The sequence below is a fragment of the Oryctolagus cuniculus genome, chromosome 5, assembly GCF_964237555.1.
Source record: "Oryctolagus cuniculus chromosome 5, mOryCun1.1, whole genome shotgun sequence".
NCBI classification, from domain to species: Eukaryota; Metazoa; Chordata; class Mammalia; order Lagomorpha; family Leporidae; genus Oryctolagus; species Oryctolagus cuniculus.
The window spans coordinates 153,831,690-153,856,856 of NC_091436.1; the positions used below are offsets into that span (position 1 = coordinate 153,831,690).

The window sequence follows — 25,167 nt, forward strand, 5'->3', positions numbered from 1 at the left end:
TTTACCACAGAAGATTTCTTTGGGGGGGATGCATGTTACCTGAGTTACAGTTTCATAAGTCTTGGATTCGTGAGTCACTAATATTTCATGGCCCATCAATACCACACACACACACACACACACACACGCCACGCACTTTATATATATTGTTAGCTAATTTCTTTTTAAATATAGGCCTTTATCTTTTGGTAAAACAGTTTTTGTGACCACCTGGAGGTGCTACAGGAAATGATTCTTAATTGGAAGACTGCTATGATCGGATCAAAACATTGGATCCAAGTATGAGGGTTGCTGTGCTTTGAATATGGGTTGAGTGCATCCTCCAGAAGTTCATGCTGGAAGCGTGGTCCCCAGTGTGGTGTTGAAGCGATAGAATCTTTAAGAGCTGGGGCCCAGTGGAAGGTGATCAGGTCATTGAGGACACTGCCCTCAGAAGGGACTAATGTAGTTCTTGATGGACCCTGTTCAGCTCCCGCAAAAGGGAGTTATGAGAGGAGTGAGCCTGGCCCCTGAATCTCTTTTTCTTCCTGTTTCACCATGTGATCTCTCTCTCTCTCTTTTTACTCCCCCCCCCTTTCCTCTCTCTTCCTTTCTCCCACTCTCCTACAAATGTTTTCAAAGGAGTTATTTCACCGAAATAAGAAAGGAGTCTAGAGGCTGGCATTGTGGCACGCTGGTAAAGTTGTCGCCTTTACGGCACATTATGGGCCTCGGTTCTATTCCTATACATTTACAAACTAGTTCATAAAAACATTCCTCTGGCTTGTACAAGAAGGGAGACAGGGACCACTGGTAACACATGGTGTATGATGTTCATCGGACTTGGCTGCTTTCTCGTCTGCTTCACCAGAGGCAGAGGCTGGGTTCTCCTCATGTTGAGTTTCTCCGTTTTCTCCAGGCAACTTTAGCTTCTTGGTGAGCACCTTGGCCTGGTTTCCCTTTGCTTCTCTCTTCCTCTTTGCTTGCACTTTTTTGTCTGATGACTTATCCTTCCTTCCTGGGCTTCGCTGACAGCCGCTCCGACCCCCTCTTGGGCTCTTCCACCACTTCCCCTTGGGCAGAGCTGACCTGTGGGAACGAGCAGAGCTGCTGCAGTGGGCACAGCCCGCGAAAGAAGTCACCGTGCGCCCCGCGGCTGCCAGCCACCTCTGATTCTGTTTTGTAAACCATGAAACAAGGAGTTGGATCACTAGATTTCCATCTCAGGTTCCCTCCTTTTTGGTTTGTTTTTCAGACTAGGAAAGAGTCCTCTGAGGAGCTTCAGCTGTCTGTTATTTTAGGCTTAGCTGGGCTGCTTGCATCCACAGCATTAGTCAGCTTTTTGTTACAACAACAAAATACCTAAGACAAGCTACTTGTAAAGGAAGGAGTTTTTTGTTTTTTTGGTTTTTTTTTTTTGGGGGGGGGGTGTTTGGAAGTTCAGAAGCCAAGATTGGATATTCCCATTGGTTTGGTCATCTGGTGATAAAATAACTTGCAGGACACTAAAATATAATTCTCACCAAATATGGAGAAATCAGTCCATTTAATCATAAACCAATCATTTCATTCTTGTTAGTGACTGTTTAAACACAAGTTCAACCTCTAGCACTACTTACTGATGTCTTGACAGCAGGAAAAATGTGTACATTGTCATGGTTCTAGGAGGAAAAATACCCTAACGTGTGAGAACCAGCTGCCAAAGGCATACTGGCCTAGAGAGCAAAGAGAGGCAAAAACAGGATTACAGAAAATGTCATTTATTAGAGGGATTTAAGGACATAGTGTGGTCTTGGGCTGCTGCAAGACATATTGATCTCCATGCCAGGAGCCAAGAGAAAAAGGGTTTTATAGACAGAACTGTCCCAAGGCTAATTGGAACATCCCTAGACTTTTTCAAGAAATATTAACATTCCTAAGCAATACTCCAGGTGTCAGATAAGAGTAGCAGGTTATTTTAATGACTTTGCTTATCTAACAGGGCTTAGGATGGCCTGCAGGGTAATCTAAAGGGCAAGATGATGTATACAACCCAAATGGTTGTGGCTACGCCAAGCTGAACCCCTACAAATATGCAATTTAAAGGGCGAAATAAATGTTTCATTCTACCCAGTGCCTTCCTTCCTAACTTTGAAACACCCAGTTGACATTGTTTCAGTATTTGAGGAGGTAACCTTGTGCTTTTATGGTACACAATAGGCACTCAATTTTTTTTTTAACATTTCTTTAGTTGCTCACAGTGTTAGGAATTTATAGAAGCTGATGGATTTTGAGGTGGACTGAACGCTGAGCTGTATCCACATCCCAGGGCTCATTCTGGCTTACCATTTTATAACACTGGACAAATCTTCATCTTCCTTGGCCTCATCATCTGTAGAAAACAGACACTAACTAGCTCAGAGCTGTAAGGATTAAAGGAGAACATGTGAAAATACTCAGTAAGCATTATAAAACCGTAGATATTAACTCCAAATTCGTCACAATGGATTTTAGTACAAGGCAGGCTTGTACTGGGGACTTTCACACTTGTCCCCTGGGCCTTCAAACTGTTTCATGAAATACAATCACTTATTCTTTAACAAACCTAATGAGGCATTTTGTTTAACCGTTCACGGGCTCTTGGCAATGAAACATACTTGGGAGGTTTTCCAGGGAGAATTGGGGAAATAGGACAGACGGATGCTGCTAAGTTTAAGGTATTGCAACAATGCACACTGACTCAGGAAGTCTGGGTGATGCCCCAACTATTGGTCTACTGAGCATTTTCAGTAACAAGGGACTAAATGTGTTGCGGGAGGACAGTAAACAATCATCCTGCTCACACTTGTTACTAAAGAAAGCATCTACCTGAGTTTTCTGGCATAGATAATTTGCGGGACTTTAAGACATATTTTAAAAGCACTATGTACATTTGTTAATCCTTGATACCTGAAGTAACTGAGGAAAATATAATTTGATTTGTCTCAGAGTTGGAGACCAAATACTTAAAAGGTAAGTATTGGAGAGCTTATAAGAGATGTTGAGAGGCCAGAGCTATGGTTAAGCCTCTGACTGTGGCGCCAGCATCCCAAGTGGGCACTGGTTTGTGTCTGGGCTGCTCTTCTTCTGAACCAGCTCCCTGCTTATGGCCTGGGAAAGCAGTGGAAGGTGGCCCAAGTGCTTGGGCCCCTGCACCAGCCAGCATAGGACACTGGGAAGAAGCTCCTGGCTCTGGATCCACCCAGCTTCAGGCTTTGCAGCCATTTTGGGAGTGAACCAGCAGATGGAAGATCTCTCTCTCTAACTACCTCTCAAATAAATAATAAAAATCTTTTTTTTAAGAGAGATGTGGATTGTTTTCTCTATGCTACTCTAGAGGGAGAGAACAGTTGCTTTAAAATAGTTTACGGGGAGCGGGCAGTTAGCCTAGACGTTTGATTTCTGGGTCCCATATCGGTGTACCAGAGTTTGACTCCCAGCTCCAGTCCTGACTCCAGCTCCCTGCCAGTACAGGCTCTGGTAGGCGTTAGTGATGACCCAAATAACTGGGTCCCTGCTCCCCACCTGGAGGGCATTCTCAGCTCCCAGCCTCCACCAGGGTCACACAGTGCACAGGAGGAAGAGCATCTTAATCTGAGATTTTTTTTTAAGGTGTGCGCCCTTATTTTCTGGCAGGTGCGTCCTTAGCACTTCCGGTTACTTCCTCGGCTGTGCTTCCTCCTTAGTGTTGAGGAGGGGCATCAGCTAGGAGCGCTGCTTCCACCGCAAGTCCGTCACTTTCTGAGAGGACATATCCTGCAACTGGTTGAGGTCCACTACAGGGACTATATCTCTTTGATTTATTACCAATTTCTGCCTGGTACATAAAGCCTGGTACACCTTTGGCACTCAATAAATATTTGTTCGATGAATATACTAACTTCTGAACCTGTTTTCTTACCACTAAAATTCACATAGCTTTTCCCATTGTTTTTGCAAAATTGTTTCAAATGATGGTAGAATACTTTCACAAAGTGCTAGGCTTTTACAGTGCAAACATGTAATATGGCCACTACTATAGGATATTTTTACGAAAACTCGGAAAAACTGTTCCTGTAAAACGGCGCCAAGATTTAAGAAAAGCACAAGCAAGCCGGCGCCGTGGCTCAATAGGCTAATCCTCCACCTTGCGGCGCCGGCACACCGGGTTCTAGTCCCGGTTGGGGCGCCGGATTCTGTCCCGGTTGCCCCTCTTCCAGGCCAGCTCTCTGCTATGGCCAGGGAGTGCAGTGGAGGATGGCCCAGGTGCTTGGGCCCTGCACCCCATGGGAGACCAGGAAAAGCACCTGGCTCCTGGCTCCTGCCAGGATCAGCGCGGTGCGCCGGCTGCAGCGGCGGCCATTGGAGGGTGAACCAACGGCAAAGGAAGACCTTTCTCTCTCTGTCTCTCTCTCTCACTGTCCACTCTGCCTGTAAAAAAAAAAAAAAAAAGCAAAGAAGTCAACTTTTTGCAGCAAGGACCCCCAGAGGTCTCCCTGCTAAATCTGTGTCCTCATTTGAGAAGCTGCTGGTCTGCACAGACCTAGTCCTGTACAGCGCTTATGTCCAGTTCTCTGGGTCTTCGAAACGTCTGGACTCGCAGCCACGGAACAGGAAATCTGGATTCTGAAGGCTCTACAGAAAGCAGGGGCGCCTGAGCCAGGCCTGGGCAAAGGGGGCAAGACACCCCCACCCCACCCCGCCTCCAGTATTGTGATCTCTGCACAGAGGGCTTTGCACAGGGAAAGGAAGATAAGTTCAGGCGTACACCCACTCAGAGTCGGCGGTGAGGGGCACTACAGACAAGGCGTATTTGGTCCACAACCCTTTGGAGACACCGGAAGTACATCCAGGGATCGCCGCCTCGGCCGGCTCCCAGCGCCGCTCTAGGAAGCTTGGAGGACCCGCCATCTCGGTGGTTGGTCTGTGCTCAGCACCGACCCCGCCTTCGCGAGCTGAGAAGCCTCCTCAGGACCCCTCTGGCAGGGGTGGGAGATCAGGGCTCTACCTGGGCCGACTTCTCTCCCTCAACACTTTCGATCGCTCTCATCTGACAGATCCTGCCCGGCCCTGTGTTCCCGTCCTCCGAGGTCCAGGACTTTTTGAACCTGCTGCCCCATGAGTCAACACTAATCTGAGGAAAGCGTCTACGAGAGGGGCAGATGTTTGCTCTCCACTGTCTCAAATCTTTAAGTAAATCAGATCCCTATTGTTTATAGCCCTTGCCTATTTTCCTGCTGAACTATGGTCTTTCACTTTATATTTGTTGAAATCCTTGGGGAGTATTAAGACTTTGACTACAGCGTAAATTAAAAATGGTATCTCAAAAATAATAAAATATTAAATTGGAAAAAAAAGGTAATTCTGAGAACTTACTAGCAAGTGTGAGTGTATAGGTTCTTGACTATTTAGCTTTCTATGACGAATCACCAGCAAGCTCAGAGAATGTAGCGGGGGGGGGGGGGGGCAGCGAAAGCCTTCATTACTCCCCCCCCCCCCCATCCGTCTCGTGCAGAGAATGATCTAGAGGCAACCCCTGCAAGGAGGCGGGGTCAGCTAGGGCAGTTTGTCTTTGTAACTATGTCGTTTGTAAAGAGAGCTCGGACTCCACAGTGAGTTCTATGGATTAAATGTGATAATTTATGAAACTATTCGGCACAGTGTCTTGCCTCCTTTCATCCTAACTACCTACTCGCCCTCTGCCTTATCCCTACCAGCTTCTGACCCATGCCCACCTTCCACTTTCCTCCACGATGTGAGTTGGACGTCCCTGCTGTTCCGTTGATCTGTGTACCACTGAAGTCTCTTGTGCTTCTAGGATGTCATCCATCTTGCCTGATAAATCACTCACTCAACAGCTTCATTTTAAGCGGAGCTATTTTAATCATTGTTTTATTTGGGGGGGGGGGTGAGAGTCATTTATCTTTGTTTTTATAGCCACACTGTTCTGCTCTTTCTTAGCTAATTCAATAGATCTGTTATTGGGGATTATTTCAAGCAAAGAAGGTGCTGGCTTCCTTGGTCCAGTGACTACAATCAACTTGTCTTCAGCCTCTTTCCTGTATGTTCTGCCTTGGCTTTGTGAACACTGTACTCTTTCTGATTCTGTCTCATCTTCTGTCTCCTAATTGAAAAGATACTGCCTATTGCAAAAGTCATCAGTAGGGGGCCTATACATGCTTGCTCATTATTAATCATCAACAGCAATTACTAATAGCGTTTTTTATTCTCATGTGTTCCAGGCTGGACAACAAATTACACAGTTACCTTATGTCTAAGAACCAGGGATAGGCTAGTTAAAAGGCAGATCCCCAGGCCCTGCACAAGAATCTGATTCAGTAGCTTGGGTGGGGGCCAAGAAACTTCTCGTCAAATAAACCCAGGTGATTCTACATTGAGAAATGCAGCAAGAAATACAGCTTTCATCACTGCATAGTGATAAAGGAGAAGTAGTCGGCATACAAAACTGGGAGTGCGTTCAGAGACATAAATATTATAGTGATTTATAGACCGTGCTGTTCTCCCTATTATCTTTGTATGAAAAATGCTAAGAGTGAAGAATGAAGGGAACTGAGACAATTTTCACTGATGAAGAGAATGGTACTTAACACACTTGGACTGCTTTAAAGATGCAGATTCCTAATAAGTAGTATGAAAATGAAGCACTTTTTGGTAATACACCATCTCTGCATCTTTTTATTTTACCTCTTTGGTCACCATTTGCTAGCCTTATTCAGAGTTTTAGCATCTACTTTTGCCTTCAGATTCGTTTATATTCTTATATTTTCTTCTTCCTTTTTCTTTTTCCAGCCTATTCTGTTGCTGCTACTGTTTTCAGATGGTTAAAATGTGTCTCTCGGCTCTAAGTGTCTATAAAATGACATATAACTCACAATGCTCTTTGGTCATAGCTGGTTTTGTTTTAAAATTTTGTGATGTAATAAAAAAAAAGATCATTACAAAAAAACTAAAGCATTTTGGGCTTCTCTTTTCTCATGTAGGCATGAAATGGGCTAAATTCCAAAGACAGCTTTTTAAAGCTAATATTCTCTTACCAAACAAGGATTAAATTCATTGCAAGTGTTCAAGCAGGGCCAACACTGTGGCACAGTGGGTTAAAGCCCCAGCCTACGGTGCCAGTATCCCATATGGGTGCTGATCCCAGCTGCTCCTCTCCTGATCAGCTCTCTGCTATGGCCTGGGAAAGCAATGGACGATGGCCCAATTGCTTGGACCTGCGTGGGAGACCTAGTAGAAGCTCCTGGCTTTGGAACAGCTCAGCTCTGGCCATTGTGGTCATTTGAGGAGTGAGCCAGTGGATAGAAGACCTTTCTCTCTCTCCGGCTCTACCTCTCTCTGTAACTCTTTCAAATAAATAAAATTTTAAAAATCTTTAAAAATAAATAAATAAAATAAAAAAAAAGTGTTCAAAGCCCTCCCCATCTGGCTCCTAGCTACAATCTCTCATTCCTATACTTCCTTACAGGAATTCTGCGATCCAGTTAAAACAGAGAATTCCTGGTTCCTGAGCAAATCTCTTATAGGCTTTGCCTTACCTTGTTCCCACTCTATCTCCCACTGTCAAGGATCTACTTTTATCTTAATTACTGGCTCAACATTTAACCAATGATGCGAGTATTCTGGTGTATGTTTTGTACTTCAAAGTTTCTCACAGATAATCTCAAACTGTACTGTAACCTTGATCTTAGACATACTTTAATTTTAAAATCTACTCAGGGATAATTTTTGTAAAAATATAACCTTTCCTTATAAATAATCTTTTAAAAGAAAATATCTCAGTTATAGAAAATAAGTCATTTTCAAATATAAAATACTGGCAGAGTCTTGAGACCCCTGAAATCAAAATGATAAAAGTTTTCAGGACCCTATCTGTAGCTCTAAGCAGGTTTTGGTTACAAGACCTCAGCCATTCTTGATGTATAGTGTTCACTGTCCTGAACTGTGCACAGAGGGATGCAAGATTACCCTCAAGAACAGATGTGGCTATTGGATTGGATTTGAGTCAGTATTTCCTATACCTTTCTCAGCCACAGAGCTTGCACGGCCCTGTTATTTCAAACTGGATATAAAGGAGTAGATACTGGTCCAGTGAAGACCTGGAAGGAGAACAAGGCTAGAGATTTCACAGGTTAAATAAAAGGCACCAGGATAGAAAGAGGTAAATAAAGAAGCAAGGGAAATTTAGAAATGTGAAAGGGAGACAACCAAAATCTTCCAGCCAGGAATAATCACAGAGGAAGCCACACTCTACCTACCACTCTCTACCAGTTAATTCAAATATTGTTTTGCAAGTAATGAGACATATGCATCCTAGATAAAAGAATTAGTACAATTAGTATCATAAACAAGGAAAATTAGTTTGGTGAACTATTAGCCACTTTAATCATTAGGCAGATAGTACACCTGTCTCTACAGCGTACACAACACCTTTTGTCTCTTAGTATTTCACCAGTTGCTGAGAAAAATAATTTTTGAGAAGCTGTAAAAAAAAAAAGCATAAAACAATCCAAATGTCCAATGTTCCACTGCAGGTACAAAAACTCATTCTATAAGAAATAAATCTTTTGGGGCTGGCATTGTGGCGCAACAGGCTAAGCCACTACCTGTGACAAGGGCATCCCACATTGGAGAGCCAGTTTGAGTCCAGACTGCTCTGCTTCCAATCCAGTTTCCTGCTAGCATGCCTGGGAAAGCAGCCTAGGATGGCCCAGGTAGTCGGGTCCCTACCACTCAGGTGGGAGACCTGGATGGACTTCCAGGATCCTGGCTTCAACCTGGACCAGTCCCAGCCGTTGTGGCCATTTGGAGAGTGTATAGATCTCTTTCTCTGTGTGTCTCTTCTTCTCTTTTTTCACTGTCACTCTACCTTTCAAATAAAATAAAATAAAAAATAAATAAAAGAAAATCTTTTTTTTAAAAAAAGCCACAGCACAGGCCCCTGCTCATATTAAACTTTTAAGATCTGTTGTAATGGAATCATCCAAACATGCTGCTTCAACTTATGGAAAGGCATTTAATTAAGATACTTACAAACTCAGATTATTATAGAATATGTAATATATAATTTTATAAAGTGGATATTAACTTGAGAAGTTGATTCTACTTCATACTTAAGCCTACTATATTTTCCTTAACTTTACTCTAATTTCACATGTAAATAATTTAACCTGAGGACACAAAGAAATATTATCTTGAGAAAATTTAAGATTTTTGAAATATGCACAATTAGCCATAAGTGGTGACAAAGATATTTTGTATGTCATGTCTAAGAATATATAATAAAATCAAAATTACTAAACTGAAAATACCACCTATCACTTCTCCATCTGTCTATAGAATAATATTGCTCAAACCCTGCTTCCTAGCTCATGTGAAAGCAGTCAGCTTCAGAGGAGGAAGAACTTGACTTGGGCTGTACTGGGGAGAAGAAGGAAACCAAATATGTAACTTTTTTAAATGGTGCTTTTGTTTCATCTATAGGGGTTTCTTATGGAGTACCAGCAAATGAAATACTATCTAGTCATAAAAAAGAATCAGCAAATTCTTTTTGTTGTGATGTGGAAATCTCTAAAGAGTCTGTCCTCTCATGGAACAGCAAGGTGTAAAAGAGTACAGTGTCATTTTTCTGCAAGATGGAGGAAAGAGAATGTTAGCATTTTCTTATATTTACATAAAGAAACAGTGAAACAACTCACAAGGAACCAGTACAATGGCTACCTGTAAGATGCAAAATGGGCACCTTTTTATTATTGTTTGGATTTTTGAATCAGGTGAAGAATGAATTTTCTTTTTTTTTAAGTCCCACTAAACAAACTAAATTTTAAAAACTGAAAATAAATGATTTTCACAAAAAATAAGTAAAATGCTGCAAATGAGGGATAAGTGGGATGGGTCTTTTTTTGGACTCGACTGTAAATTATGTAGAGCAACTGTGGCTTTATTGAAAGATACATGGGAGGGTTTGTAGAGTTACAAAGCAAAACATCAGTGACATAAATCCTTTATGATCCATATACTTATCATTTCTGTTGGATGATTTAATGCCTGGTAGGAAGAGGACTGTACTAGGAATCAGAAGACAGGGTTCCGGTTCTAGCTCTGCTAGAACTGGCTGTAGGATCTGAACTACTTCAGACTCCTTTCCCTGTCAAATAAAGGTATGTGAAAGTGACTCCAAGGCCCCTGACAGTGGTTTTATTATTCTTTTTTTTTTTTTTTGGGGGGGGGGGTTCTTCAGGAAATAACCTTTAATTGAATTCCTCTCATGAAGCATATGCATGAACTCTGCAGGGAAATGCAGGCCACTTTTAGAGTTTCTAGAATTTGGTGATGCTGATACATTTCAAATTTCCTGCTTTAAGACACTGTATAGCACCATTCTCCTTTATGAGCCAATAGTAAATGACAATCTGATGAACTCTTAGCCTCGTCTGGCACAAAGCAATCTGAAGAGAAGCTGACAAACCACAGCTAAGAAAGGATATGTGCACGTAATTCAGGAAAGAATGACCCGTGTTTCCCCAGCTCTCCTTTCTACAATATCTGGGTCTGAGGCCCTGGGCAGTGGGAAGTTGGCAAGGAAGTCAAAGGTTACCCCTTGGCTTGTGGGCCTGGGGCCAAGGCTAACCAAATACCCTGGGGAAGTAGGAGACACCAGAAAGCAGATGAAGGCCAAGAACCAACCCGAAGCACTGAGCAGACAGAGCCAGCCTGTGCTCTGGGAATTGGCTAGAGTGTTTTCCTGGGCCCACAGGAGGGAATGTGCACCAGGTCACACAGGCAGCCTTGTTCACAGGGCACCTCTGGCCAAGGGCCAGACCATTCAAAGCTCTCAATCAGTGATGAAGGTAAGGAAGAAATGGACAGAGAATGGAGTACATTCTATTATTCTTAAGTTCTGTGTTGCATATTTGGTCTTCCAGTTCAGACTGCTAAGACCACTGGTTTTTCATTTCTTTGTCTCCTGGATTGAGTATAAAGCTTTGTAGACAGTTCATCAATGTTAAGGGTAAGAAATCTGTTTATGTAGAATGCTGTTAAGATCACCAGGGAGTGCCAAGAAGTGCTAAAGTTATACAAACCAGTTAATAAGGAAGGCTGCTCATACTCTGCTCTTGTCATGTTTGAAGTGTTTCATATGGAACTTGGAATAAGGAGGAAAAGGCAAAAAAGCAAAAATGTTCATTATACTTGTATGTCACAGGAAAAATGCAAGGAAGCCTACGTTTTCAAGGCAAAGATTCTTGTTCCCTGTATAAATTCAAAAGCATGAGCAATACATCGTGATGAGCTACGGAGCTGCTAGTAACCTATGGTGCTTCAATTCTTTGATACATGACTGATGCTGAGTTACTAAAAACTGCTGGGAGGAAGTCACTTGTACATGTATTTAAGAGGATTCGCCTGTTCCCCTTTTGTAGGTTAAAAAGCTAATTGTCATATCTTATATAAATTAAAAGAAATCAGCTAGTTTAAACATTTCACTATAATTTCTTTAAAATTAATTTTTAAATAGCAAAATTTTTAAATAGCCATCTTCACTGGCTTTCCCTGGAACTTTCTATGTAGATGAAACCTCATGGAACTCCCTATGCTCCAAGGTGAAACTGTTTTTGTTCTCTCAGGGATAAATGAAGAAACACTTCCTTGCTACCTTGCCCAGGTCGGGTGTGGGGAAATCTTGCCCTGCCTGATCCAAGGAGCTAGCTCACTTCAGCCCCAGCGTGGACCTTCCGATGCTGGATAAGGTTGCACTGGTATATGAAGTTCTTGCCACATTCTTCACATTCATAAGGTCTCTCTCCAGTGTGAATTCTTTGATGCTTAACGAGGACAGAACGTCGGCTAAAACTCTTGCTGCACTGATGGCACTGGTGAGGTTTCTCGCCAGTGTGGATTCGGAGGTGATGGAACAGCCCGGCGTTCTGGCTGAAGGCTTTGCCGCACACGCTGCACTGGTAGCGCTTCTCCCCGGTGTGGAGCCTCTGGTGCTGGAACAAGCCTGACCGCTGGCTGAAGGCACGCCCACACTCATCACATTCGTAGGGCTTCTCGCCGGTGTGCGTTCTCTGGTGCTCGATCAGGATGGAATTCTGGGTGAAGCTTTTTCCACATTCACCACAAATATAGGGTCTCTCCGTGGAAGAGCTTACCCGCTGCCTGTCTGACCTTCCATCAGGGTCACAGGTGTCTCCACATTCAGGAACCCGAGCAAGATCACCATTCAGTTTTGCAGGTGTTTCGACAAGAGACTTCATTTCTTTAGAAGTCTCTTTCTTCGTGGCTAATTCCACACTCTGAGTTCCGGCCTCACCATCTGAAATAATAAGTGGGCTACGTGAATGTAATTTTTCCAAAGACAAACTTTTAGAAAAGTGATCAGGAGGATCAGAGGAATGGAACAAGTAACCACTTTCTGTTTACTTTCCCACCCTCAAACAGTTACACCGGGACCTCAGGGAGAAGATGCACTGCACTGTAACTGCTCGTCTGAATTTCTGCTTCCCCCACCAGACTACAACAGTGAGAGCAGGGACCACGTTGCCTCGCTCATCACTGTCTCCCCAGTGTCTCCTGGAATAGTGCGTGTACACAGCAGACACTAAATAAATGTGTCGAACTGGTGAATATCCAGAGAACGAGGAAGGCTCCCCTAGGAAGTGCTAATCCTCACCCATCTCCTGACCTGGGCGCGCATCTCGCAAGCTACACGGAAGCTGCTCTTCCAAGCCTCGGGGCTGGCCACCCAACGCCTTGTCGGCTGCTCTTAGAGTTGTCTTCTCCTTTGTGAACGCCTCCTGCTCAGCATGGGTTTGCGCCTGGTGGAAACGAAAGACAGTTGGGAAACAAATTCAGAGGGGGCCTTCTCTGGGCTATGGGAGAAAAAAAAGAAGACCCCCCCCCCCTGAAAAAAAAATAAGGGAGATTAAGAGCCTAAAGTGGATCAAGCATGTATAAAGAAATCGTCCTCCTCTTCTCCTGTTGACAGAAACCTCAAACTTGCTCCTAAAGGTACAAACTCCTGCTCTTCCATCTCCCTACCTGCTGTGCCGGCTCATCCAGCTCTCGCTCCAAATCCTCCAGCACCGTCACCGCCTCCTCTCCACTCACGGGCTGATGCTCCTTCACCCAGGCCCGCAGCTCCTCAGGCAGGATGGCCAGAAACTGCTCCAGCACCAGCAGCTCCAGGATCTGCTCCTTGCTGTGCGTCTCTGGTCTCAGCCACTGATGGCAGAGCTCGCGGAGTCTTCGAAGAGCTTCCCGGGGCCCAGGGGTCTCCTGGTAGCAGAAGTGCCTGAAGCGTCTGCGAAAGATCTCTCTGGTATGAGGGTCGTTTCCTGGCCGGCCAGATTCTTGCCCACAGGTGTGGTCCCTATCCTCCTCCTCGACTTTCACTGCCAGAAGGTGCGCTTCTTGCATCTCTGCAGTCTGAAGGGCCAAGGTCGTGGCCATTTTAGGTTTAACTATTCAGAAAAAGAATCTGTGCTTGATAATTCCCCCTTGGTCTTTCCTTCTGGAAATCCCGAGATCTAAGAAACAATCTGCAAAGAAAAAAAATTACAAAAATGCACAAAATCTAATGAGCAGCAGGCACTTGAAGCATTTATAGCAAAATCAGTCCACTTTGTCTCATGAAGAAAGGGCACTGAATGCATGATGAATGAGAAGGACTATGCAAATACTGATGTGAGTAGCATAGGAGGGAAAACAAATGAAACAAACAAGAAACCTCCCAGCTTAATCAAGGAAGGAACCATTTTGATCATCCTGAATGCAATAGTGCGAATCAGCGTGAATGGCAAGATACTAGGCTCACAATCTCAGATCAAAGTGATCTTCCCCAGTCTTGGGCTTCCTGTTTTGAGTTTTAAACATCTCAGTCTATAAAACAGGAATCCTAAAACAACACTGTCTTTCTAGGTTGTCAGTATTATTCAAGGAATAATACTCCTTCTGCTGATTCACTCTCCAAAAGCCTGCAATAGCCAGGGCTAGGCTAGGGGAAAGCCATAAGCGCAGATCTCCATTCAGATCTCCCACATGGGTGGCAGGGACCCAACTACTTGAGCCACTAGGTGCTGCCACCCAGAGAGCTCACCACCAGGAAGCTGTATCTTTACCAACTATGCCACAGCACCAGTATCCCATATAGGCACTGGTTTGAGTCCCAAGAGGCCATCTGGAGTGTAAAAGTGGATGGACGACCTCTCTCTCTCCCTCTCTCTCAGCCTCTGCCTCTCTGTAACTCTGCTTTTCAAATAAATAAATTAATTTTTTAAAAAGTGAAGGTGGGACTTGATCCCAGGCACTCTGACATATGACACAAGCCTCCCAAGCTGCAGCTTATCCCACTGTGCCACAACACCCACACCGGCCTGTAGCTTAAAAAAAATTTTTTTAAGTTTTTTTTTTTTTTTTTTTTGACAAGCAGAGTTAGTGAGAGAGAGAGAGACAGAGAGAAAGGTCTTCCTTCCATTGGTTCACCCCCCAAATGGCCGCCAGGAGCCAGGAGCCAGGTGCTTCCTCCTGGTCTCCCATGTGGGTGCAGGGCCCAAGGACCTGGCCATCCTCCACTGCACTCCGGGGCCACAGCAGAGAGCTGGACTGGAAGAGGGGCAACCAGGACAGAATCCAGTGCCCTGACTGGGACTAGAACCCAGGGTGCTGGTGCCACAGGTGCAGGATTAGCCTAGTGAGTCACGGTGATGGCCTTTTTTTAAGATTTTTTTTTTTTTTTTAATTTCTTTGAAAGTTAGAGCAACAGAGACAGAGGGAGAGACTGAAAAAGAGATCTTCCATCTGCTGATTCACTCCCCAAATGGCTGCAACAGCTGGGTCTGTGCCAGGCAGAAGCCAGCAACCAGGAAGCATGTGATCACCCATGTGGGTGACAGGAACTCAAGAACTGAACCATCTTATGCTGCCTTCCCAGGCACAACAGCAGGGAGCTGGATCAGAAACGGAGTATCTGGGACTTGAATGGGCACTTTGATATGGGATACTGTTGGTTTAATCACTGGGCCCTTAAAATGTTTTTCTCTTAAGTAGATATTAAGTAAGTTTATTACAATCTACTTTAAAAAGAACCCCTTTACTATTCTTAGGTATTGACATGCATTTCAAAAATAACTAAGAATAGGGTATTCAAATCACAAGTGAACACCCGCCCCATCAGAAGAAAAGTTAAATTCCTATTGTCATTATTGGCTATATTTATCAAAGGGGAAAAAAACTCCATGCGATGAGACAACATCCTTCCAGGTAACTTGCAAACATAATCACCTCCACAAATTTCTGAAATCTCTGGGGTGGTTGACTTCAGTAATCACCACCCCAGGAACCATGGAGAGGATTTTTTCCTCCAAAGATACACCCCTCAAGTTCATGTTTTTCCCTAACTTTTCTTGGTGCTGACTCATCCCCGCTGAGGAGCACCTTACTTCTTCCAAGCCTGTTCATCCATCACACATTCAGTTAACAAATATTTATTCAGAGTTTACCATATTCCAAGTATTAGTAACAGCGGGCATGTGCAGTGTTTTTAACGTGCCAGGCACTGTTCCAGATACTTCAGATGTAATGACCCACTTCATCTTCAAAACGTAAGAGACTATCATTGGCCCCGTGTTACAGATGAGAAAACCGAGACACAGAGTTTAAACAGGACCTGTAATGGTTCACAGGTAGGAAGCGATGAAGTTGCAAGATGAACCTGAATCCGCCTTCAGGATTATAGTCTCAACAGCTACATCACCATCCCTTTGTGGGAGGAAGGAAGGTACGGAGAGATGGCCTTGGCAAGACTTTTAGAGATGGCTTTGGCAAGACTTTTAAACTGGTTGTCTTCTTAAACATGAAAACAAGCGGGAGAGGGGTTGCGGGGTGGGAGGAGTAAGAGGGGCTACATAATAGCAATGCCTACCTCATGGAGTTCTAAGTAAATAAATGTAGAGTGCTTAGTTAGACCAGCGCTTGTCCCGCACATATTACTACGGAATTATGTTTCAAAAATCAACAGCTATTATGTGAACCGGACTAACAGAAGTTGTGCTATATTTTAAAACCATCCTTGCTCGCTGTTTAAAACAAGAGCACAGAAGAGGATGGGCATGGGAAGAAAACACGAACATTCCAGGACCTGAATGTATTCAGACCCTCAGAGGGTGGGCAGGGAAAGCCTGGAGGAGCACTGGCACTGGGGCAGAGACCGGGGAGCTCTGGAATAGACGGAGAGAGCTGGGTGGGGTGGGGGCGAGGGCTCGGACTCAGACCCCAGGGCTCCCCCGGGCTCCGGAGCAACCCTTCACCTGCCTCCTCGCGCGCCCCGTCTGGGACCCCCGCGTGAAGACCCGCCCATCCGAAGGCCCTCGGCAGGAGCCCAACTCCGAAGCTCACCGAGGCATCCGTGAGGAGAGATGCCACCAAGCCCCGGTCACGCCACCTCTGAATCCTTGCCAACCGTAGCCCAGAGAAAGATATAAACTACAAAGGCCGGAAGTGCGTCACAGCGGCCCGCACTGTGTAGAACAGCGGTTCTGGCTCCGTTCCTTCTAGGAAGCCCGGAGGTTTGCACTCCTCTGTGGTCGCCTCGCCGAGTCCCCTCTCTGGGCGCAGTGAGATGCCAGGCGACACTTTCTCTTCCGGGGCGATGGAATAGCTAACGACGTGCTTTCCTCAGCCGCCGAACAACCCTGTGAGTTAGGTACCATTATCCCCATTGAACGGAGGAGGAACTGAGGCGCGTCTCGTCTACGTTTGCTAGTTGCGTTTTCCCAGCTCGCTCGTGGATCCTTAAAAATTCATAAACAGCCGCTGTCGTGATTTTAGTGCTCAAACTATAGAAAACGTTATTAGCTGGAGCCCTTTCAGGCTGCTTTCCGTGTCCATCGACAAGTTCCCAACACCGTTTGCGCTCTTCACTTTCCCACGCAACACATTTCAAGCTCCTCGAATACTCAGCCTTTCCTCCATCAGTGCTCCCTTCCACCTGGTGCAGCACAGGACCCAGAAATTCCAGATCTGAGTTTTGGGCAATTAATAAACTCATCGCTACTAGGATATGTCATTGCTTCTAGGTCCCATCAGTGGACAAGCACTGGGAAGTATGTGTACAATGAGGGTTTTACAGGATACTTCCTGTTCAAGTACAAATCTGCAGAATCCTTCTCCATTTTCACCATTGTACATCTGGTTTTTTTCCTATAGTGAAAAATTCCTAACAGCATCAATATCGTCACTCAAATTGTTGTGTCACACAAGCACAAAATTACAAAACCAATTTACAAGCTAGAAAACAACATTATAACACCAGTATTACCAGCAATAGCATTCTACTATGTAGAATTGGAAGTAGATTATTTTACTGTTCTTGAATTATATTCCATTTAGGAAATAGCGTCAAAATTCTGTGCACATACCTTATTTGAGTTAATTTTCCCTATCTGATTTTATTACAAACTTGATAAACAGGCTTATTTCCTTCAGGGTTTTCTTCCTTTAAATCCCTCTTCAAGCCCTTTTTGAATATGCAAAACATATAATATATATAATATATATTATATATAATATATAATATATGTAATCAACATTATATAGAAATGTGTATTCAGTATTTTGCTTCCATCCCTAACCCCTATACTTTGTATATACTCAGACCTCATTTTCATTAGTGCTTTGTTTTTCTTTCCTCCTCTCTTACCTTTCCTTCCCCCATTCCTTGCTCCTTTCCCTTCCTCCATTCTTTGTCTCACAAAAAGAAGTATTTACCTCGCTTACCCCTATTAAGTTGTCATTACACACACTCTTCTGTAGAGTTTTTGTTTAACAAAAGAACCAGGAAACTTTTCTAAATTAGTTCATAGAAATACACTTGTTTTTAAATGCCTACATAATATATCCTTTGTGGGTATATATTTTACTTTTAAATAATATTTTAATTATTAAGTTATTAAAATATAATAGTATTTTGAAACTATTTTCTTAACAATGAATATTTGGGTTGTTTCTAGTATTTTGCTTCAACACATCAAGCTGCTGTGAAGAAAGAGGAGGGGATGTCCTTGTAGGGTTGTAGCATTCTGCACTCTCAGCAGCAAAGTGGGAGACTGCTTGTTGTCACACAGTCTTCTGAACTGTACGTTTTCAGGCTTCTGAATTTTTCCAGTATCTCAGGTTGCTAGATATTTCTTAAGGAACCACAGAGCCAATGCCAAAATCCCTAATAAAATGGATTTACAAGCCAAGTGTTGGCCGGGATTATGGGACTTTTCATGCACTCTTCGTGGAGAGACAGAGAGGGGTCTCCTCCCTGTATTGGTTCACCACCCACATGCCTGCAGTAGCTGAGGCTGAGCCAGGCTAAAACCAGGAACCTGGAACCCAGTTTGAGTCTCCCAAGTGGATACCAAGGACACAAGCACTTGAATGATCACCTGCCGCCTCCCAGGATTAGCAGGAAGCCGGAAGTGGAGGAGCTGGGGCTCAAACCAGGCACCCAATATGGAATGCAGGCATCCTGAGCAGTGTTTTAACCACCGAGCCAAATGCTTGCCTCAGTTGCGTTTATTTTTTAGGTTGAAAGAGATCTGACCTCTGTGTGGAAGATTTTCAGCAACTCTTACTCACATGGGGTTTTTCGTTGTGTGAATTTCCTGGTGTGAGAAGGCCTTCACTCAATGGTCACATCCACAGGGTTTCTCCCCAGAGTTCATTCTCTCATTTCTGTTAAGGTCAGAACTTCCACTGAACTGCAGGTCAGAACTTCAACTGAAAGTTGTTCCACATTCGTCACATGATGCAGTTTTTCTTCTGTATGAATCTGCTGATGTCTAGTGAGGTTTGAACTTTACCCTGAAAACCTTCCCACGCTCAACACTGGTTATGTTTTGTTAAGGTATGATAATGTTTCTGATGTTGGGGAAGGGCAGTGCTCCCCAGGGTGATTTCCCTAACGTGTATTAAGGACCGAGCCTTAACTGGAACTTTGCCACAACGATAGCACAGGTGAGGCTTTTCACCAGTGTGAACCAGGAGGTGTTTGAAAAGAGCTGTGTTTGGACAGAAGGCTCCCCCGTACTCTACACTGAAAGGGTTTTTGCTGTTCTTTTTTTTTTTTTTTTTTTTTGGATTTGCTGATGTCCAATAAGATTGATGCTGCACCTGAAACCTTTCCCACACTGATAACATCTGTCTTCTTTTCCTTCCTCTGAATTTCCCTAATGGCTTTCAGTCTTATCCATGCCGTCACGCAGGTCTCCCAGATAAGCGCCCTGGACCCCACTCCTGCCTCTGCAGATTCTGTTGAGTATCATTCTCTGTGATTCCATCTCTTCAGATGCTCACTGCTTTGGAGTCGATTTTCCTGTCTCAGGTACCACCTCACTTTCTTTAGCATTTTTTTTAAAGATTTTTATTTGTTTATTTGACAGGTAGAATTACAGACAGTAAGAGAGAGAGAGAGAGAGAGAGAGAGAAAGGTCTTCTTTCTGTTGGCTCACTCCCCAAATAGCCGCCACGGTCGGAGCTATGCCGATCCGAAGCAGGAGCCAGGTACTTATCCTGGTCTCCCATGGGGTGCAGGGCCCAAGCACTTGGGCCATCCTCCACTGCACTCCCGGGTCACAGCAGAGAGCTGGACTGGAAGAAGACCAGAACCCGGTGCCCATATGGGATGCCGGTGCCGCAGGCAGAGGATTAACCAAGTGTGCCACCGCACCTGCCCGCCACCTCACTTTCTAAAATAAGAAATGGATCATGCAAAGGTCACTTTCTTTTTAAATCTTTCATTATGGAAAATTTGAGACATTGGTAAAGGTACACTGAAATGTCATCTTTTGAACTTTTGAAATATGAAGGGTCTTTAAAAATTTCATGAGCAATGTTTTATGAAAAACTATGCATGGATTTCAAAAAAATTTTTGCACTAAAATAAGGTTATCATTTAATCCCATTTTCCATGAACTTTTTGAAGTACCATCATAGTAAACTCCTGAGGGATCATTGCTTTTTTTAATCTATGCTGTCTCAACAATACATAAATATTTATGAAGCTCAGTCAAGGAAGTAAACATACCCAAGGAATAAATATGTAATATTGGGGTGGGAATAGGAACAATTTTTTTTAAAGATTTATTTATTTATTTGAAAGTCAGAGTTACACAGAGAAGAGGCGGGGGTGGGGGGAAGAGGCTGGTTCACTCTCCAATTGGCCGCAATGGCTGGAGCTGCACAGACCCGAAGCCAGGAGCCAGGAGCTTCATCAGGGCCTCCCACATGGGTGCAGGGGCCCAAGGACTTGGGCCATTTTCTGCTGCTTTCCCAGGTGCATTACGAAGGAGCTGGATTGCAGCTGGACATGTACTGGTGCCCATATTGGATGCCAGCATTGCAGGCGGTGACTTAATGTGTTATGCCATGACACTGGCCCCTTCTTTACTTTTTTTTATGAGGAATCTTTGAAAAATTCATGGAGAATGTACATTGTGAGAAACTATTCATGGATTTCCAAATGTTTCCCCACCAAAATAAACTTATCTTTTAGTTCCATTTCCACAAGCTTTCTGAAGTATACTCATACAGATATTGAACAATTTTAGTAAGTATTTCTATTTAAAATCTCTTAGGTATTAGGGGAGTCTATAGCTATTATGTTGTCCTTGCTTATAGACCTTTTTAATGAATATAAAATAAATCTTTTCAAAAGGAAAAAAGATTATGAGTCCATATTGATATGATTCTCTCATATGCTCTTCAATGAAGCGACCTTCCTCAGAAGCCTCTTCAAAGCTCCTATAACATCCTTGTTCCTCAGGGTGTAGATGAATGGATTGGCCATAGGAGTAATCACGCAGTAAAACAAGGTCAAGACTTTGACAAGGTCTTGAGGACCATCTCCTGAGGGCTGCATATAAATGTAGATGCCAGGCCCGTAAAATAAAGACACCACGAGTAAGTGTGATGAGCAAGTGTTGAAGGCCTTAAGTCTCCCAGCAGCAGAAGGAATTTGAAATACAGCTTTGGCAATGTAACTGTAGGAGACAAGAATCATGGAGAGAGGACCCATTATCAGGAGGGTGGCCACCACTGCTAAAGTCATCTCGTTGACTGTGGTGTCCACACAAGCCATCTTAATAAGACCGGGCAACTCACAAAAGAAGTGGTCCAGCACCTGGTTCCCACAGAGAGGCAGCTGGACTGTGAGTGTGGACTGCAGTAGGGAATTGGCCAGACCACTGAGCCATGCAGTGCTGGACAGGTGCAGGCAGAGTTTATGATCCATGATCACAGAGTACCTCAGAGGCTTACACACAGCCACATAGCGGTCTAGGGCCATGATACCAAGCAAGACACATTCAGTACAGCCTAGCCAGTGGAATACATAGGCCTGGGCCATGCAGCCTATGTAAGTGATGTTCTTGTTTGCTCCCCCTAAGTTGAACAGCATTTGAGGTACTGTTGTAGTGGTGAAACAGAGATCCAAAAACGAAAGGTTGGTGAGAAAAAAATACATAGGACTTTTGAGTTGAGAATCGAATTGAGATACCAGAATAATAGCAATGTTTCCCAGCAACGTGAGCGTGTAGGAGGTCAGGAAGATGAAGAAAAGAGGAAGATCCAGCCATGGGTATTTGGTAAAGCCCACAAGGATAAAAGCTTCTGGAAAACTCGCATTCATGGGCTTCACTGAGTTTTGATGGGAAGGATCTGCTAAAACCAAGGAAGATGAGCGTGGTTAAAGAGAATTCTGAGTTGACAGAAGCTCTAAAAACACTAGGAAAAAAGGTGTGTTATAAGGAAGAGATGGGGCAAACTCCCAGTAGGAATCAGAAAAATAATACTTAATGAAATAGTTACTATACCTAACTTCACAAAGTCACATTTGAAAGGCTTTGCCAGTCGCAAAAGTGGTTTCATATTTTTCCCCCACGTCGAAGCCCTGTGTGGTAGGTGAGTGGATGCTAATAAGCATTATACCAGTGGAAGAAAGGCACAACATTCTTCTCCCAGATCCCAGAGAGCTGGATAAATGTGTGAGCTAGACTGTCGATCAGGTGGTTCTGCCCAGGATTTGAGTGTAGCGAAATGATACAAAGAAATGAGGAGGGGAAGGGAGTATCAGAAATTCAGAGCAGCTTCCTTCCCGATGACTGCCCCCTGGTGGTGACAGCACCAAAGTGTCCTTACATACACAGTCTCTTCCAAAGCTGGGCTACTGGCTGTGTCTTGCTGCTGCTGCTGCTTTGCCAAGTTCTGTTCCTCAACTTTCCCACTGGTTCTGTGAACTACCACTTTTCTTCTATTCTCTTTTCCTGTTTTGGCTGTTAGTCTTGTTCTTGTTTTCAAGCAAGCACCTTGACTAATACAGAAAATGAATTGAAATATTCTGCAGGTCTGTTGTAAGTCAGGTCACTGATGAAGACAAGTGTTCGATTCCAAGAATTAGAATTAGAATAAATTAGAATATGTGGGGCATCTGAAATGATTGTGGCACTGCACCACCTACAACCCGTCCTAGCCCAGGCAGTCTTCCTTTTTTTGGGGGGGGGTGTCTGTTTTATCTCTCAATTATCAATTTTATAATAATAAATAATAACAAATAATATATTATAATATATGTAATAATTTATAATAATATATAATCAAAATAATAAATAAAGTGTTAAATAATAATGCTTCTTTCCGAATTCATTACAAATGAAAAATGTGGAAAGAGAAATGAATGAATGTATCTGTGTCTATAATTCAAGGCATGGAGGAGCTGAGCAGAACGAATCCCAGGACAGGCTGTAGATTCAACTAGATTCAACTAGAGGAAAAAGAAGTGGCTAAACCAAGCATACTCAGATCTGTCAAACTTACCAAACTGGTAAATTCCTACTTCTTTTGTGAAACTACGAATGAGAGTTGAGATAAACTGAAAACATTCTTCCTGTACATTCCTTTCTTGGTGAATGTTATGCAAATTCTTCCACTCTGAAACCTGGAGGTGAGAGAATAAGTATTTCCTCCTCCCTTATCAAAGTTCTAATAAGAAAGGAGGAACAAAATATGAAAGGAATTTTTATAAGAAAATACCCACACTAAAGGACAGCGTTGGCCAAGTATTCGGCACATTGAAAGGATTTCAGATTAATTAAGATGAGAAGATCCCAAAGATTTCCAGAAGGGGAGACATACACATATAAACTAGAAAGTAAACAAAAATGGACTCGACTTCTGAGTAGCAACTGTGAAAGTAAGACTGTGAGGCTTAAAACATTCTGAGGAAAGGGTCATCAAAGAAGGAGGTACTCTTCTCTGAAGGGAGCAGAGAACATCCACTTTGCTGATGGCCATGTCCAAATACTGAAGGAGTCTATGGTCACAGAAGGCTTCCATAGCCTAGGCAGCCCATGGCAAGAGCCTCGGGTGATCACTGACATCATAAATAGGAGTGTTAATTGTTAAAGAGACAACAGAAGTCATTGTGCACTTACTCCCCATATAGGACCTCCGTCCCTAATGAGTTGTATTATGAGAATCAACTGCAAATTTTGTTTCCAAACTGTACTCTATATGTTGTGTGTGTGCACGGGTGCAAACTGCTGCAGTCTATGCTTAGCATAGAGTTGGTCCTCTGTATATAAAGTCAAACTAAAAATGAACCATAATGAAGAAGGAGACAGGAGAGGGAGAGGGAGGTGGGATGAGAGTTGGGGGGGGGGGTGGTATGGGGGAAAGAACAACTGTATTCCTAAAGTTGTATCTTTAAAAAAATGCATTCATTAAATAAAAACTTTAAAAAATCCTGAGGAAATATTATTCCCAAACCTATTATTATTATTATTATTAAATTAAATAATATTAAAAATTATTCCCAATCTAGATTTCTACCTGCAACCAATCACTTGTGAAGTTAGCATAGAACATTTTAAGACATGGAAAATCCCCCAAAGTTTTATCTTCCAGGCAGCATTTTTTAGGGAGCTATTGGAGGGTATGTACCACCAAAATGAGAATGTAAAGAGAAAAAGAAGATATCCAAAAAACAGAAAATCCACCCAAGAGGATGAAGGGAACCTCCACCACCATGGAAAGAGAGCTTTCAGGAGACAACTTGGAAACAACCAAGATTGAACAGGCACCAGGAGCCATTTCTCTAAGGGGGAAAAATGGCACAGCTTGTCGCTCTTGGTATGAGTGAAGAACTGAGCGAAGACTTCTAGATAATCATAGTCCATTACAGCATTTCACTGTGACTAAGATTTGTGCAGTTAGGAAACTGCAAATAATATTGGAAAGTGAAAAACCAGAACAGAATAAAGCTTGTTGCTAAGAAACAGGAAAGATAGAAGAAAACTCTGAAATTATGAAGAATGTATTGCCTCAGGAGAGTGAGGAGCAATGAGGAAAGGAATCGCTGTTTTCATTGCAAACTCCTAGTAGTATTTGATTGTTTTTAACTCTTAACATTTATGTCTTTAATAAAAATGAAATTAAGTAAAAAGAATATAAAGTATCTTTCTTTAAAAAAGGTTTATTGGTTGATTTATTTATTTGAAAGAGATTTATTTATTTGAAAGAATTATAGAGACCGAGGTAGAGACAGAGAAAGAGGGCAATCTTCTATCCATTGGTTCCTTACCCAAATGACTGCAACAGCTGGGGCTGATCTGGCTGAAGCCAGGAGCCCAGAACTCCACTATGTCTCCCATATAGGTGGCAGGAGCACCAGTACTTGGACTATTTTCTTCTGCTTTCCCAGGGGCATTAACAGGGAGCTGGATTGGAGGTAGAACAGTTGGGACTTGAAATGGAAGCCGTATGGAGCCCATTTGGGATGCTGGAATCACAGGTGGCCGCTTGAACTGCTGTGCCACAATGCTGGCCCCAGAAAGTATCTTAATATGGCATTATAGGTAAATGCCATGTTTGAACAGATAAAAACCACACATTGTCTATTCTTACCCAAGAGATAGGAAGTGTCTAAGTCAAGCATAGTTCCATCTATCAAATTTGCAGATCTGGTTGGTTCAAGTTCCGGCTGCTCCACTTCCAATCCAGCTCCCTGCTTATGTGCCTGGGAAAACAGTAGAAAATGGCCCAAGTGCTTGGGCCCCTACACCCATGTGGGAGACCCAGAAGAAGCTCCTGGTTTCTGGCTTCAGATTGGGCCACCTCTGGCCATTGCAG

General features: G+C 43.4%; 2 protein-coding genes across 4 annotated transcripts; both read right to left on the reverse strand.

The window, feature by feature from the left end:
• Window positions 1-1,723: 1,723 nt before the first annotated feature.
• On the reverse strand, window positions 1,724-16,621 carry ZSCAN23 (zinc finger and SCAN domain containing 23). Of its 3 annotated transcripts, none has more exons than XM_017344928.3 (5): window positions 16,393-16,621; window positions 13,039-13,538; window positions 12,671-12,815; window positions 11,687-12,313; window positions 1,724-2,350 (listed from the first exon to the last, which is right to left on the reverse strand). In XM_017344928.3, exons 2-4 carry the CDS (start codon window positions 13,447-13,449, stop codon window positions 11,700-11,702), a joined length of 1,170 nt encoding a protein of 389 aa, XP_017200417.2. In that variant the 5' UTR covers window positions 13,450-13,538; window positions 16,393-16,621; the 3' UTR covers window positions 1,724-2,350; window positions 11,687-11,699. The 3 variants fall into 3 exon arrangements, with proteins under 3 accessions (XP_017200417.2, XP_017200419.2, XP_069930454.1); XM_017344930.3 differs by having other exon boundaries at window positions 12,683-12,815; window positions 16,393-16,610; XM_070074353.1 differs by lacking the exon at window positions 1,724-2,350 and having other exon boundaries at window positions 8,991-12,313; window positions 16,393-16,618.
• Window positions 16,622-20,734: 4,113 nt separating this feature from the next.
• On the reverse strand, window positions 20,735-21,733 carry LOC108177333 (olfactory receptor 2B11-like). The gene has a single exon (XM_017344809.3). The coding sequence runs from the start codon at window positions 21,668-21,670 to the stop codon at window positions 20,735-20,737; it is 936 nt and encodes a 311-aa protein (XP_017200298.2). The 5' UTR covers window positions 21,671-21,733.
• Window positions 21,734-25,167: the final 3,434 nt, after the last annotated feature.

Bases quoted from the DNA above. Each gene is read 5' to 3' on its own strand.
- LOC108177333 (XM_017344809.3), bottom strand. From the start codon at position 21,670: ATGAATGCGAGTTTTCCAGAAGCTTTTATCCTTGTGGGCTTTACCAAA.
- ZSCAN23 (XM_017344928.3), bottom strand. From the start codon at position 13,449: ATGGCCACGACCTTGGCCCTTCAGACTGCAGAGATGCAAGAAGCGCAC. The intron at 12,816-13,038 runs GTAGGGAGATGG...CGTTTCCACCAG, and splicing joins TGGATGAGCCGGCACAGCAG to GCGCAAACCCATGCTGAGCA. The intron at 12,314-12,670 runs GTGAGGATTAGC...TTATTATTTCAG, and splicing joins GCGCCCAGGTCAGGAGATGG to ATGGTGAGGCCGGAACTCAG.